Source organism: Antedon mediterranea, chromosome 5, assembly GCF_964355755.1.
Source record: "Antedon mediterranea chromosome 5, ecAntMedi1.1, whole genome shotgun sequence".
NCBI classification, from domain to species: domain Eukaryota; kingdom Metazoa; phylum Echinodermata; class Crinoidea; order Comatulida; family Antedonidae; genus Antedon; species Antedon mediterranea.
The window spans coordinates 2,522,204-2,537,862 of NC_092674.1; the positions used below are offsets into that span (position 1 = coordinate 2,522,204).

Genomic DNA, 15,659 nt, shown 5'->3' on the forward strand with positions numbered 1-15,659 from the left:
ATATAGTATATTGAATATACATTTATTTTATTCTAATACTAATAGATTGACTTTTTTATTTCTTTATTTATTTATAAAAATTAATATAAAGAATGTTGATATGTTATCTAACAATTTAATTATTTTTATAAGAAAGTGCATCATCTCATGATTTCCATTACCTTATTACGCATGCGCCGCATCTTGGAATGTATGTAATTCCTTCATGAACAAAAATGGCCGCTCATACCACTGTGGTTTCGTGGTGCGTTAGGAGAATTAAAAGGTGTATTCTAGAGTTATTGTAGTGCAATTTTCTGCTAGATTTGTCTTGAATAATTAACGTAATTCGTCTTTCAAAGTTTATCAAATAGTAACATCTACCACATTAGTGTAAGCTCTCTGAGATAAGGATGTGTTTTTCCCAGTGAATTTGTTTGCGGTTCGTGAGTATGATTCTTTGTGCAGTCCGACTGTCTTCTATCGAGTACAGTGGTAACGCTATTGGGAGGAGAACAGAATTCGACGAAAAAGTATCAATTAAATGCCTTGATTTATCAGGCTAGATTTACATGCGAAGAATACGCGGTACCACCGAGCCCTTCAAAATATGACTTTTGCGTCTGGTGGTAACCATGGAATTTTTATCTTTGCGAGGTTTTTCGTTCGGTGTAGAAATTGGAGGCGGAAGGATCACCACATACGTAGGAAAACATGTAGACCGACGACTAATTCACCCGGTTTTTTGTCACCCTTGTTATTTGGATTATCTCTCATATTTTGGAATATATTTGGAGTTTGTGCATCAACAGGAATAACTACAATGAGTAATTCAAATAATCCAACACATTCTACATCAAAATTAAACAATAATAACACTCAAGAATTAATAACAACAGAACCAGAGGAATCATCTAATCAAACTTGTGATGATAATAAAACTAAAACGTGTACTAATAAAAATAATACAAATAGTAACTTAACTAATATTATAACGTACGACGAGACAACTACATATCAGTACCACATGACAACGTGGAAGCCACAATGTGATTTGGATTTTACTGTGTGCAACAACAGTACAAATAATACGGAGGTATTAAAAACTGCGTGTGAAAATTATACCTGCATATACAATAAAGTGGGTGAAGATGAGATGGAGGATTCCGGGGTTTGTGTTGCACATAAGTGCCTACAGCTTGAATACACAGAATGTGCTGATTGTCTATGTCAACGTAAGGATGCTGACATTACGGCGCAAAAACATTTAACTGAATTTAATGATATTTTAAAGCGGGTTGATTGCAAACGCCCTTATTCTTTATGGAATTGTACACATTGTTTAGTAAGTATATATATAATATAATGCGACATTTATATAGCGCTATTTCGTAAAGATCAGAGCGCTTTGAGTGTTGGCATACATCAAAATTTATCAATCGTATGTTAACATATGTGTATGTTTTAAAAAATTTAATGTCAGTAAAATTATAAAAATGATCACCTATTCATCAAAGGGACGAATTAAGTTCTAGTTGATTATTAAAATGATCTAGACTCTGAACAGGAAATAGGCTAACCAAAGACAACCTGTTAATGACAATAACAAAATTAAACAATTGTTGGCTAGTCAGCCACGGCGTGATTGGCTCTCTCTTTGTCAGCCGCGATGTTATTGGCTCTCTTTGTGGTCAGCCGCGACGTGATTGGCTCTCTTCGTGGTCAGTTGTGACGTGATTGGCTCTCTTCGTGGTCAGTCGTGACGTGATTGGCTCTCTCGTGGACAGAAATTACACTTTAAAAATTCGTTTTCCAGGCTTGAACCTAACTCTCCCAACACTACCACCAAATAATAGAAAAACAACAATTTAAAATGTATCATGCCAGACTGAAACACTCATCATGTAGCGTGAAAATCCTTGGTTTATTGAAAACCAAAATACTGCATCGTGCGTTACCCGGTCGATTAATAGTGTTGATGTTGATCATATGTTTTTTTTTCACCAATCACACTTTTTTAAGTGAGATATTTTCCTCTATATATTAAGTATTTCACTTTACTCAATAAATGTTTATATATTTCCCTTAAATTGTATTCCCTTAGATAGGTGATTTTTTAAATTTTAAGAGCAAGTGTTTCCCTTAGGAGAGCGCTCTCTGGCAGATCCAAGGGGAGCGCGCTGGTCAGATCCAAGGAGAGTGCTCTCGGGCAGATCCAAAGAGCGCGCTCTCGGGCAGATCCAAGGAGAGCACTCTCGGGCAGATCCAAGGAGCGCGCTCTCGGGCAAATCCAAGAAGAGCGCTTTCGCGCAGATCCAAGTAGAGCGCTTTCGTGCAGATCCAAGTGGAGCGCTCGGTAACGTGATTGTTAAGTTATCGAATTGTGTTAGATGAATACATTGCACAGTGTTCTTATTTATTGCCAATTAAATCTACATTTCAAAAACACGACATAAACAAAAAGCAAAGACTGATTTGGTACGTAGGCAGGGTAAAAAAATCGCTATAAACACCTAATCCGGTCTGGCTCCAGTTCACATTTTCATCATATCAAATAAAACGATTGTCGCGCGGTATGTTGCGAAAACGAAGAATTGAGATGGGATTTTATTTGCCGGAGCCAGATTGTAGTCGGAACCGGAGCCGGACCGGAGCAGATGTTCAAGACCCTTAACATTCAAGTTCAAACAGATAGTTGATTTTTTTTTTACCAACCCCCACAAAATTTTCGTAATTATACTATTTTTATCAAGCGTATCCATGTAGGCCACAAGTGGCTGTAAAAATTATCATGATTTGAATATGAATTTTTATTTTAGATTTCATACAGTGTATTAATATTCATGGATTATACTTGGTTTGCTGCTGTATAATGAATACATAATGTGATTTGCTTAGCAAACTGGTATTGGTACTAAACGCTTAGTCAGTCATCATTACAAACTGCTTATCTGTGTAGACAATATTCATTATCATAATTCTGTGTTCTGGTTTATAAAAAGTCTATAGTTCACGGATTTAGTTTACGATATCTCATTAAAAAAACCAGGCCTGACCCAAGAGTAGTATGAAATCAATAGGCAGCATCAACCTTGTTGATTATAGGCCAATGTCATGGCATGGCTAAGCTCTTGTCAAACCATGGTACTCACAGGGGAAATGTGTTGCCAGATTGTGCTGGTAACTGCTCTCTACTCACTGTATCTGTACAGTTAGCCTAGACAACTCATTATGCATGCAAAGTGATACCAACACATTTTAATTAAGTAATCAATGCAAACAATTACAATAGTTGAATTTTTGTCGTTCATGAAGGCCTAATTCAGGAATTAATTCAAAATGCATGTTTTGACCCACATATATCTTTGTTGGTGGGGTGGTTGGATGTTACGTCAATTCCCCATTCCCCCCTGCTATTTTTTCAATCATTGATCCGCCACTGCCAGATTTTATATAAAACAATTTTGAAAAAACAATTAATAAAATAATTTTCTGTACAATTTTTTGCAAGTTGTGCGGTAATAATGAACACTCATTTTAATTTGATAACTTGTCTCATTTAAATTTGTACAAGTTGTTAGGAACAACACAATGTTATCATAGCCAAACCTCATTAAGAGCAGATTGTATTATCAAGAATATAAATTTTCTGTGCGTGTTGAAAGTTGATGGAGAAATTGTCATTGGCATTCTCAATGTTGTCTGGAGCTTGTGTCGCGTTGAGACTGCCAATTTGGAATTGAGGGGCAGATCAAGCCGGATGGCACTTGAGGTGTGTGATCCACATTTTAATTGCTACAATTTATTTATGTATCAACTACTTTGATACCTATTTCTGACTGTTAAAATTAAATGTTAGTGCTCCTTTATTTATGAATAGAATTTCAAACTCAATTGTTTTTATAAAGTACAAAGAATTAGAAATGTTTTCATACTGTATCCTTACTAAGTACCTTTAGTGAGTTTTCACGATTATTAGAATGGTGAATTAAATAAACACCAAATTTGTAGATTTCAACCTCCGTGCTTCAACGATTCTATTGGTCAGTTTATAATATTGACCATTGGTCTTCAACCAATTTAGTTGGTCTCAATGATGTCATTGCAATAAAAATCTGCTGAAATGTTTTGTGGGCATTTTTTGTTAACATTTTCGTATTATTTCTCATGGCTATTTCCGTATTTTCTCATTGGACAGAAATATCTACAACACAGCCATCACATTGTTTTAACGTTGTTAATTCAAAAGCTGTCTTATGTCACGATAACATTAGTGTTTGATCACAGCATGTTGTACTGTACCTTTACAAGGGAAACCTTGTGTAAGGGACTCGCTTAGAAAATTTTAACCAAACTGAAATATATTTAAGCCGATCTAAACTTGCACTTTGCTAATTTTATATTTCCATAAAAAAAAAATATATTGTATTTTTTCAAAATAGAGGTAAATTTAATAATTTTTTTATGAAACTTTTGTACATTTTGTATACAGATACTTAATTTTCCTTTATCTGAATGTGCTATGTTTTATGTATTGTATATTGACTACTGTATGATTAATATATTGATAATAATTATTGTTGTTATTTAATACACTACACATCCTGAATGATTGACATGATACTGATGGTTGTTCTTTTATATTCTCACCGCTATAGGAAGTCTGACAAAGAAGCCAAAAATATTTATCATTTTAGGAGAGGAATAAATAAATAACATATACTATGTATGATCTTTCTTCAGGCTGTATATAAACATTGGATATGTGCAACGCAAGGTTTATACCAAGAAGATGAAAGTAAGCCGTGTCTTGCTATGTGTACATCAGTCATGTCCAACTGTCCTTATCTTGTACCACACAAGCTTTACGGAGGATCCCCATCATTTCAATGTCCAAGTAAGTTCTGTTTTGCAACGTCAAAACATTGCGCAAACCATTTGTTAAAGTCGTGTTTGGTTTGGAGGAGGTCTGCAAAATGTTTGTTTAGTTTTGTGCAATTTACGCTAGATTTGCATAATTTATGCTAGATTTGCGCAGTTTACGATAGGTTTGCGCAGTTTACGATAGGTTTGCGCAGTTTACGATAGGTTTGCGCAGTTTGCGATAGGTTTGCGCAGTTTGCGATAGGTTTGCGCAGTTTGCGATAGGTTTGCGCAGTTTGCGATAGGTTTGCGCAGTTTGCGATAGGTTTGCGCAGTTTGCGATAGGTTTGCGCAGTTTGCGATAGGTTTGCGCAGCTTGCGATAGGTTTGCGCAGCTTGCGATAGGTTTGCGCAGCTTGCGATAGGTTTGCGCAGCTTGCGATAGGTTTGCGCAGCTTGCGATAGGTTTGCGCAGCTTGCGATAGGTTTGCGCAGCTTGCGATAGGTTTGCGCAGCTTGCGATAGGTTTGCGCAGCTTGCGATAGGTTTGCGCAGTTTGCGATAGGTTTGCGCAGTTTGCGATAGGTTTGCGCAGTTTGCGATAGGTTTGCGCAGTTTGCGATAGGTTTGCGCAGTTTGCGATAGGTTTGCGCAGTTTGCGATAGGTTTGCGCAGCTTGCGATAGGTTTGCGCAGCTTGCGATAGGTTTGCGCAGCTTGCGATAGGTTTGCGCAGCTTGCGATAGGTTTGCGCAGCTTGCGATAGGTTTGCGCAGCTTGCGATAGGTTTGCGCAGCTTGCGATAGGTTTGCGCAGCTTGCGATAGGTTTGCGCAGCTTGCGATAGGTTTGCGCAGCTTGCGATAGGTTTGCGCAGCTTGCGATAGGTTTGCGCAGCTTGCGATAGGTTTGCGCAGTTTGCGATAGGTTTGCGCAGTTTGCGATAGGTTTGCGCAGTTTGCGATAGGTTTGCGCAGTTTGCGATAGGTTTGCGCAGTTTGCGATAGGTTTGCGCAGTTTGCGATAGGTTTGCGCAGTTTACGATAGGTTTGCGCAGTTTACGATAAGTTTGCGCAGTTTACGATAAGTTTGCGCAGTTTACGATAAGTTTGCGCAGTTTAAGCTAGGTTTGAAGAAATAAATGGAGTACAAAGCAAAAATTCAAATGAATCTTAACAACAATATAATACATACAAGTACACCGTATATCAAATCATTAAAAAGTCGTTAAAATTCTTTAAAATGCCATAAGACCCAGATTCAGTCATAATCCAAGGCATGCGGTAATCATTAATTCATTCATTATTATTAATGTTATAAATCTACAAAGTTTTAGTTTTAGAAGCTTTATTCATTCTGTCAATAATGTTAGGGATGGTAGAGCGTTTCCAACGATTAGTTAATTATATGATGATATATGTATTGATATCTTCTTTATGTTAAATTTTTCAGAATTTTCAGATTTAACTCTTAATCATACATATGCAAGTCAGAAAGGAAAATGCTTCACATGTAATAACACACAAGCGAACACTTCCACACCGTGTTTATTGAGCACACAAGCTACAAATCATTCTCACAGATTCACTTCCAAGTTTGGTTTACTCGTTTGGCTCGTTTTTCTGATGAGAATTTTTGTATATTTTAACACGGAAAGTTATTTATAGCAAAAGATGTCCTTATAGAAATTGGCATGATCTCTTTAGTGTTCTCCTGGCTTGTGGGCGCAGAGCTCTCCAGTTACAGATGATCAGTCCTTCAATGTACCAAACTCTCCAGTTCAACACAATTCTTAAAGGAACAGAGCTCTCCAGATCAAACTGCAGTTTGTATGAGGTCTACATTCTTAACGAACAGAGCTCTCCAGATCAAACTGCAGTTTTTATGAGGTCTACATTCTTAAGGAACAGAGCTCTCCAGATCAAACTGCAGTTTGTATGAGGTCTAAATTCTTAAGGAACAGAGCTCTCCAGATCAAACTGCAGTTTGTATGAGGTTTCATTCTAAAATAACAGAGCTCTCGAGATCAAACTGCAGTTTGTATGAGGTCTATATTATTAAGGAACAGAGCTCTCCAGATCAAACTGCAGTTTTTATGAGGTCTATATTCTTAGGGAACAGAGGTCTCCAGATCAAACTGCAGTTTTTATGAGGTCTACATTCTTAAAGAACAGAGCTCTCCAGATCAACAGTAATTTGTATAAGGTTTTAAATCCTTCAGAAGGTACAAAGCTCTCCATGTCGGTACCAGGTCTTTAGGAATTGAAATTCGTCTGGAGACAGGGCTCTCCAGATCAAAGTTGGCTAGTAGTGGAGTCTGAAATCTATAAAATACAGAATTTTTCACCAGTACTCATGATAGAAAGATGTTCTCTATACTATATTTCTAGTGGCAGAATCGTCCAATCAAATGGCCAGACATAACTTTATTCAAATTTGACTTTTCTCATTGATAGCAACAACTGCAACTGTTCCTGAAAATTGGCACTTAAAACAAGCTGTGCTCTATTGTTGTCATCAGATGATTCCTTTTATCCAGGCAATGAGTTCACCAGAGGTTACCAGTAGTTAAGCACAGAGGTCTCTCCAGACAAGTTAGATGATTCTCCAGTCGCTAGACTGGTTGAGGATAAATTTACCATGTTTTTTGGAAGAATTTTTTAAAACTTGCCATAGATGCCAAGAAAATATTTGTTTGTGAATTACAAAATAATGTGTAAATTATAAAGACAGTTCTATTAAAACTGCCCGTTGCTGTTGTTATTAAGCTCTGTCTACACTATCAAACTTTATGTGCCCATATATGGACACGATGTCATATCACTACCATATTTGGGAATATCACTACCATATTTGGACACATCACACTTTTTTTGTCAAACTAGTTTGATAGTGTAGACCAGACAGAGCTCTAGGCTTCCTGTTGATCCGGGAAGTACAGTAGTGAAATATTTAGATATTTCAAAAGTAGTTTGATAGTAATTAATGTTGTATTAAAGGTGGGTGGATCATGCTAACCTGTGTTCAGTCCTTGCTTTACTTTCTTAAGCTCTGTTTACACTATCAAACTAGTGTGCCCAAATATGGTAGTGATATGCCCAAATATGGTAGTGATATGTCCATATATGGGCGCATCACATTTTTTTGTCACATAAAGTTTGATAGTGTAGACAGAGCTTTATTCCAAACCAATCATTTACATACATTTCTTATGATAATCCAAAGCTTCAACTTGCCCTTACTTAAAGATGTTTTGTCCCCCAAAAACATAAATAAAGATTAATTAAATCAGACTTTGATTAGCTTATTTTGTAGTTTTAATAAAGTTAACTTTAATAGAAAAAAAAATTTTTCACTTATAAAATAACATAATAAATAGTTAAATTCAACCAAAAACCCAATGGCTGATTACAGTTTTTTCAGGTAAATATTTAGTTTAGATCCAATTTTTGGTCAAAGTGTATAACTATTATGTAACATTAAAATGGCATAATTAAAAAAAATATTTTTCAGGGGGACAATACATCTTCAATATTCTCAGATTTCACAGAAAGATACAGATTTAATTAAAACAATCTATAAACATAGTAGCATACATAATTTCAATCCACTATATATGGAAATTCCATTCATATATACAGTATTTTCAATTTATAAACTTCATATGATACCAATGTTCAGAATCCAGATACTTATTAACATAAACATCTGTATGTTTTGACCTTTGACCTTTGAAGGTGCTATTCCAAAAGGGATGATTTTTCATGGATATTTTACATTTTAAGATATTGTTTATTAATTAGTAGTTAGCTATTAGACCAGGTTATTGAGAAGCCATGCTTGCCTATATCATTTATAACATTTTTTTTTAGTACTTGGGACTGCTGTTGTGTTGTTTACATTTTGTTTTATATTTAATGTATCGTTATAAATTAGATGTTGTTGACCAGAAATATGTATATTCAGATATAGCCCTGGCGTGAGCTGGTCTCAGCAGTTATGTAATTAAAATATTTGTACCAATTTAAAATTTTGCACATACTTGTTTTAATTTATACTGATTCTGCAAATGTTGTATTCATGTGCTCTGTGTTTTGTTCATCATAATGTTTATATATAATGTGTGTTAATATATTATTAATATTTGGTTTTAAAAGCCTGTAATAGAAAGACATACTGGATTTTTAACGTTAATGCACTTTTAATACACTGTATTGTTACTGTACATTTAATATGCTACACAGTTTCAACTTGGCATGTGTTAAATTTTTCATTTATTTATTTGACACAAAAATGGTTAAGGTTTTTGCGTCGGCAACAAAGTGACATAACATGTTAGCGTCCGCAACCCCCACAATAAAAAACATATTTACTTACCAATACAGTATAGATACAGTATTTATACTGTGTAAGCTGTACTATATACTGGTTGTGTACTGTATACTGATAATTGCTCGAATCTGTGTATATATTAAGTACAGTACCATGAAGCTATAACACAGCTCCATGACAATAAAATGCATTTACTGTATCCAAAATGTGAACAGTGCAGTATATTAAATGACATGTATTGGTACAAATATAAAATACTCTATAATACTGTATTCTCAAAATATGTATTGTATAAGACTTTTTAAGTGTGTGTAAAATAGCATACCTTGTGACATAGTTCATATATCATTTTGACTAATTGTACTCAGAAACTATTGTACATCACAATCAATGAAATCAGTTATAATCATTCATATAATCAGTGATACAGCTTGTTCGAAATCGTGTGAATCATACATGATTTAAACATTGATTACAAATTGTTTAATTTCCTTCTGTTTGATACCGAAAGTAAATTACAAACATTTATCAGAATCTTGTTAAATTATGCCTGTAGTAACGTTGCCACTGTAAGTTCAATCTGTAACTAACTAACATTTTCTTCCATAATAAAACTCAAGCACAAGTCTGGCTTATGGTTAAAATGACAACAAACGATTAAGAAAATTAGACTAGATGAGAAAGAAAGAAAGAATAATGAACATCAATTTATTAATTTAAGATTTTGCTTATTTTTATTTTTATCCCATGTATAACATCTGCTCTATTTAGATCCAATCTCTGATTACCACAGTATTTTTGCCCCAGTAATTTGCCTTTAAATTAATATGACTATAATAATAGTTTAATAATAATACTGTATATGAAATATGGATATTTAAGTAAACAGTAATGTGAAAAGAAATATCACAACAATTTGAAAATATTGTCATGTCATGGCGGGATTAAAACAACCTCCTCTCACTACACTGGGCAACTATCATACCATTTTTAAAGCATGTGTATAAACAATTTTTTATGATTATTTATTTATTATTTCAATGCTACTTTATAGAAAAAAAATGAAGAATTAATAGTGAATGGCAATTTCTCATATTATGAATCAAATTCTACATGATTACAATGATTTAGATAATAATAATAATAATAAATGTACTTGTGTCTAATTAACAACCCAACAAGACTTAACTTATTAAAACCAATGCTGCTATCCAATGCCAGCCATATTCAGTATAAACAGTTATATTAAGACACCTATAGATATCTTTTAATTTGATGTTTAATTATTATTACACCCATACATTAAAACCCAGCCTATATTGCATGCACCCATAAACCTATATAGGTTTATTTTGCTATTTTAAAATATTTTAATGAGTGATAATATAATTTATTTAAAATATAGACAACTGATTCTCAATTACTTATGTTAATTACGCATGACATAGCTCTGGCATTATTGTCGTGTACTCGTCGTTTGTTGCCATAAATAGTGCCGTACGTGTAGTAAGCTGTTCAGTCTTAATGACTAGAGTGATGCTGCTGCAGCTCTGTACCAGGTATTGTGTGCTACTAAAATACACAGAATACAGATATCTAATGGACATAATATGTGCAATGAAACGCATAAATGAGCACATGTATTAACTAGATCATATTAAAACCAATTATAATTAGCTACTTCACATTCTAACTTATTTAAATTATTAATTTATTAATTTTATTCAGGAAGCTGAATGTGATTCAAAATAATAAAATGTTATTTTACAACAACAGTGTTAAATATTATAGTGAACATATATCTCTATGATCTGAAAACTCAAAACTCTTCCCATAATTTATATAGGTTTTATAGGTAACATAATTGGCAGGTAAATCATTGTACTGTAGTACAATTGAATAATAATAATAATGTGCTGTGTTTTGTTGTTGTTATCATAAATTTGTTTCAACTGTTAATCAACTCACTGCTGTAATAAGGTAGTGTCAATGCTAACTCTACCACCCCCTCAAAATGTTCTCTGGTAAAAGGCTCAGTTGTTTACATTACACGACAGAAGTCTTGTAAACTGTCCAAATCCTGGTTTGGAGATGGTTTGAGGAATGTTTTTGGAGGTGTGTGCAGTTTGAAACTAAAGATCTATAATTTGATTTAGAGTATAAACCTATAAATGGGGCATTGATGTGTTCTGTCTCCGTACATATTAGATGAGATTTGAACACATGCCTTCTAAATTGAATCATTCTGATGCTTGGTAGATTTCATGAACAATAATAATTTAATAATAATAAATATTAAATTTATTATCAGTCTATTTCGTGCCTAGTTTACTGTACCTGGATAAACCAACAATAGCCTTTTCTCCTCGAAGAGCGAGATATAACTAAAAAAGAAATGATGGTGGTGGTTTGTGGGCGGGCATAGTTCATGGACTATATCATTTGTGGAGAGGTGGATTCAATGTAAACTTATACTTTACGAGTTATATCTTGCTCTTCGAAGAGAAAAAGCTATTGTTGGTTTATCCAGGTAAGCTAGCACTCATAGACTACCAACACCACTGTTGGTTTGTGTAATTCTGCCCCTGTGCCCTAAACTGTGTAACGCTCAAATGATTAATAAACATTATTAATATATTATTAACGTCATCATATCTTGAAATCAATGATGTATCAAAAATCAAATCACGTACTGATTTTAAATCATACATTAGTAAATTAATTTTAATATTTATTTTTAAAAAGAGGCTTTCACTAGACCATACCTAAAGTGCAATAGTTGATTCAATGGTCAATTCTAACAACTTGGTTTTCTTAATTTTTATTTTTTAAAAAGCGTATTAATATCCTCAAAACAAAATCGTTTTCGATATATGTTTTAGTCTTTAACTCTTCTGTTTTAACGCAAGGCATATCAAACATAATATTAAAAAAAATAATATAATATATTTAACAACTTGCAACCCTAAATGTGGCAATCAACAGTACAGTATTAAATTGTGTTTTCTCTATCTATTTATTAGATAATGTATCATTACCATAATTATTTTATTAAATAAGTTATTAAATTATTCTTTTAAAGCCAAAACTTTGAGACATTAGCTTTCTAAAAATGGTATGGATTTGTCCTATGTAGTAGTATTAGAGAAGAGTTAAATTAACACTTCTCTGGTAGTATACATACATTATACTAGAATATGGTGAAATTACAATAAGTGTATGTAACTTTTCCCTGATTATACTACCTATTTTAAACTGATATTATACCAGGTTTTTTTTTATCTTCCAATTCATCTAAAATATATAGTAAAATTATTAGTGTTTTTTATTTTTTTTGCTTAAAATGATATAGGTACATACAGTATTAATAAAGAGTGTTTATAAAATTCCAACATAATGTAAATGTATGATTTATATATGAAATCATTTTATAAATATAAAATTCATTAATTTGTTTAATCTTGATAAACAATATTTACATATCAGTGAATGGTATAAAAATGTATAGTTAAAATGTACAAATTAAAACCAATTGATGTTAAACTTGGAAATGCCCCTTTAATTCACCTTCATAAATTAGTCATACAGTATAATTATAAGAAAAACCAGTCAACACATTAAAGGGGTATTTACTATATTTCATTATACTGTAGTATATAAATTTGTACATATAGTGATGCATGTCTTAAATGTAATGACTGCCTATAATTTACAATATTATCACACAATAGTCGTTTTTTATTAACAAATTTATTAAAGGGACATTATAACAATTTTTGAATATATGTGCTTGTTTCTGATAATATATACAGTATGTACTGAATATCCCTTTAAATGCACATGTTTTAATAACCATTTAAAGCCAAAGATGTGTTTAAGGGTTATCTAGGTAACAGTTATCCGGATATTTCAGGTATTGTATATATAGCTGGATATTTAAACTGTATTAAGATATAGTTGGATATTGTTAAGCTATATGTATATATTATAATTGTATATCTGATGATTATTAAAATATGTGTCGGCTTGTTTAAAACAGGTATAATATCTGGATTACCGGTAATATATATTTATAAATACAATATTTTTTTTTTTAATTACATAATTTTGAATATAAAGCAGATTAATATTATTTAATATATATAAATGGAGGAGTAGTTTTTAGGTTAAATGTGGCGATTCGTTTTTTTTTTGCAATTTAAGTTTTTCCGAATGTGATACACCATTGTTATAAAGAGCCCACCCTGGGGTTCTAACTGAAACAATAATTGTCAATAGATCCATTAGACAACATAAAAAAAGAATTGTATAATAATTGATACAAAAGTTACACGAACAAAATACATGAAAAATAGTCAATACAACATGGCTGCCATTCTTCTTGCATATTTAATTTACATATTTTAATGCAGCTAAAATTTAAAAACACGCACACAAACAGATGTTGTTGAGTATGGTACTCTGAATGATACTGCCTATTATGAAGAGTAGTAAATAAGCTGTTTAATTAGTAGACTATTCCATGATAACGCATACATCTAGTCACTTGTTAATTCACTCATGTGTTTCTGTTCATTTATGATTGGCAGCACAGACGTGCCACCTCATTGGTCATGTGACCTGCTTTAATATTAGGGTCAAAGGTCAGATGCTCTAATCAGAGAATATAGTTGAATTGTAGTTATTAGCACTACATGAATTCTAATTTTAAAAATATCAATTAAATTATTTTACAAATGTTATGAATGGAAAATGCACAGTATATGGTATCTTAAATTAACATTTTTTTTCCATATTTTTCTACTTCACATATTTTACCATAATTATATAGAGTATAAATTACAACAATTTATATTAATTTTCCCATTTTATTGTTGAATTATTAACACTTTTATAATACTTTTACTACAGTACATGATTGTATGAGAGAGTGGGACACATACAAATTAAGAAATACCATGTTTAAGCAATTAATTAAACATTTCTTTATGTTCTTAAATCATTAAATAAGATTGTTTTTCTCCCCACCACGATGCATTTTAATAATTTCAATATTTATTCCAATATGTATAGAATTGCCGCTTCTTGCAAGAAAGCTTAAATATTTGTGTATTTCTTCGGAGGGACCATAAACAATTAAATGTTCTGCTCACTAAATACAATCTTATAAACTGTGTGTTGAGCTTTTTAAACAGTGGAACGTATGGTACAATAGTTTACAAAATAAATATTCACATTCATCGAATAAAACTCAACAAATAAGGTATTTGTAATTATATTATGTAAAAGTTACCAAATATAGGTTAGAATGTGTCATAACTGTATATTCACCGAAAAAAAAAACATAAAAAAAATATTTGTATAAATTATGTTTTTGAAAAAAAAGACCTTAGTGATCTTGAATTTGTATGAGAACCTGTAACAGTGACTTTGACTTTTAATTTCAACAATGTGGTTGTTTGATAATTAGTTACTCCTCCTCCATCAGTTCGTCTTCCCATATTTACACGTTGATGGGATACGTTCATATTGTGTGAATTAAATGTATCTATTCAGTTTGGACTTCATTTTTAATATTGTTACTTTATTTGCGTGTTCTTTTGAGTTCATATTTTTACAATTCTACACTTTCGCCGCAAACTATACACCATCAATGGTTAAGATAATGTACCGACTGTTGCATTGTGGTCTGTTGTACGCGGTATGGACATTGGTTGCGCATAGATTACAAAACAAAAGAGAATTGATTAAGCGTTGCATACACTTTTTATGCGTTTACTCGATCATCAACAATAAATAAGTTTACTTGTTAAGTGTCTATGTGTACAAAGTACGTTATTGTCACAATTTACATCAGCAACAGCCATTCAATGTCAAATGCTCACAATTTACATCATTAAATATTTGGTGTAGTAGGTTACTGGGATAGTGCTGGATCCGGAATTCTGAAATAGAAAAAAAAGGGATGGGCTAGACCAAGTTCTAGCCCATAATTAGTAAAGAGATAATAATAAATAAATAATAGTGCTTATTGCACAATGCTTCTAAGCGCTTCACATTATTACTCCAGTCATTTTTTTTTTGGATCAAACACGTATGGAAATATACTCCCATAATGCAGCTAGTAATCAGCGCAGTTGTGTTGTGTTTTGATCTAACCGGATACCCATTTATACACCTGGGTGGAGCAAGGCATATGTGGCGTTTCATACGTATAATATAATACTCGCAATTATTTACAAAAATCGAAACGTTGACTGGTAGAGTAAAATAAAATAGACAATAAATACATACTAGAGGCAAGTCTAGACAAGAGCTTAAGTAAACCAAAGATTATAAATGGCAGCTATGCGTAGCAGCGATATACAATCTTTGCTTAAACATAGTAAAACTATCTGCTAACTTAAATTTATATTGTCCCCCTGAAATATTATTTTTTAAATGTTTTGGTTGAATATGTCATTTTAATGTCACATAATATTTATCG

General features: G+C 32.5%; 1 protein-coding gene across 2 annotated transcripts; it reads left to right on the forward strand.

Moving 5' to 3' along the window:
• Positions 1–217: 217 nt before the first annotated feature.
• Positions 218–7,853, forward strand: LOC140049225 (uncharacterized). Of its 2 annotated transcripts, XM_072094064.1 has the most exons (4): positions 238–265; positions 637–1,324; positions 4,723–4,876; positions 6,293–7,853. In XM_072094064.1, the coding sequence occupies exons 2-4, from the start codon at positions 803–805 to the stop codon at positions 6,505–6,507; spliced, it is 891 nt and encodes a 296-aa protein (XP_071950165.1). In that variant the 5' UTR covers positions 238–265; positions 637–802; the 3' UTR covers positions 6,508–7,853. The 2 variants fall into 2 exon arrangements, with proteins under 2 accessions (XP_071950164.1, XP_071950165.1); XM_072094063.1 differs by having other exon boundaries at positions 218–1,324.
• Positions 7,854–15,659: the final 7,806 nt, after the last annotated feature.

Bases quoted from the DNA above. Each gene is read 5' to 3' on its own strand.
- LOC140049225 (XM_072094063.1), top strand. From the start codon at position 590: ATGACTTTTGCGTCTGGTGGTAACCATGGAATTTTTATCTTTGCGAGG. The intron at 1,325-4,722 runs GTAAGTATATAT...ATCTTTCTTCAG, and splicing joins GGAATTGTACACATTGTTTA to GCTGTATATAAACATTGGAT. The intron at 4,877-6,292 runs GTAAGTTCTGTT...TAAATTTTTCAG, and splicing joins CCCATCATTTCAATGTCCAA to AATTTTCAGATTTAACTCTT.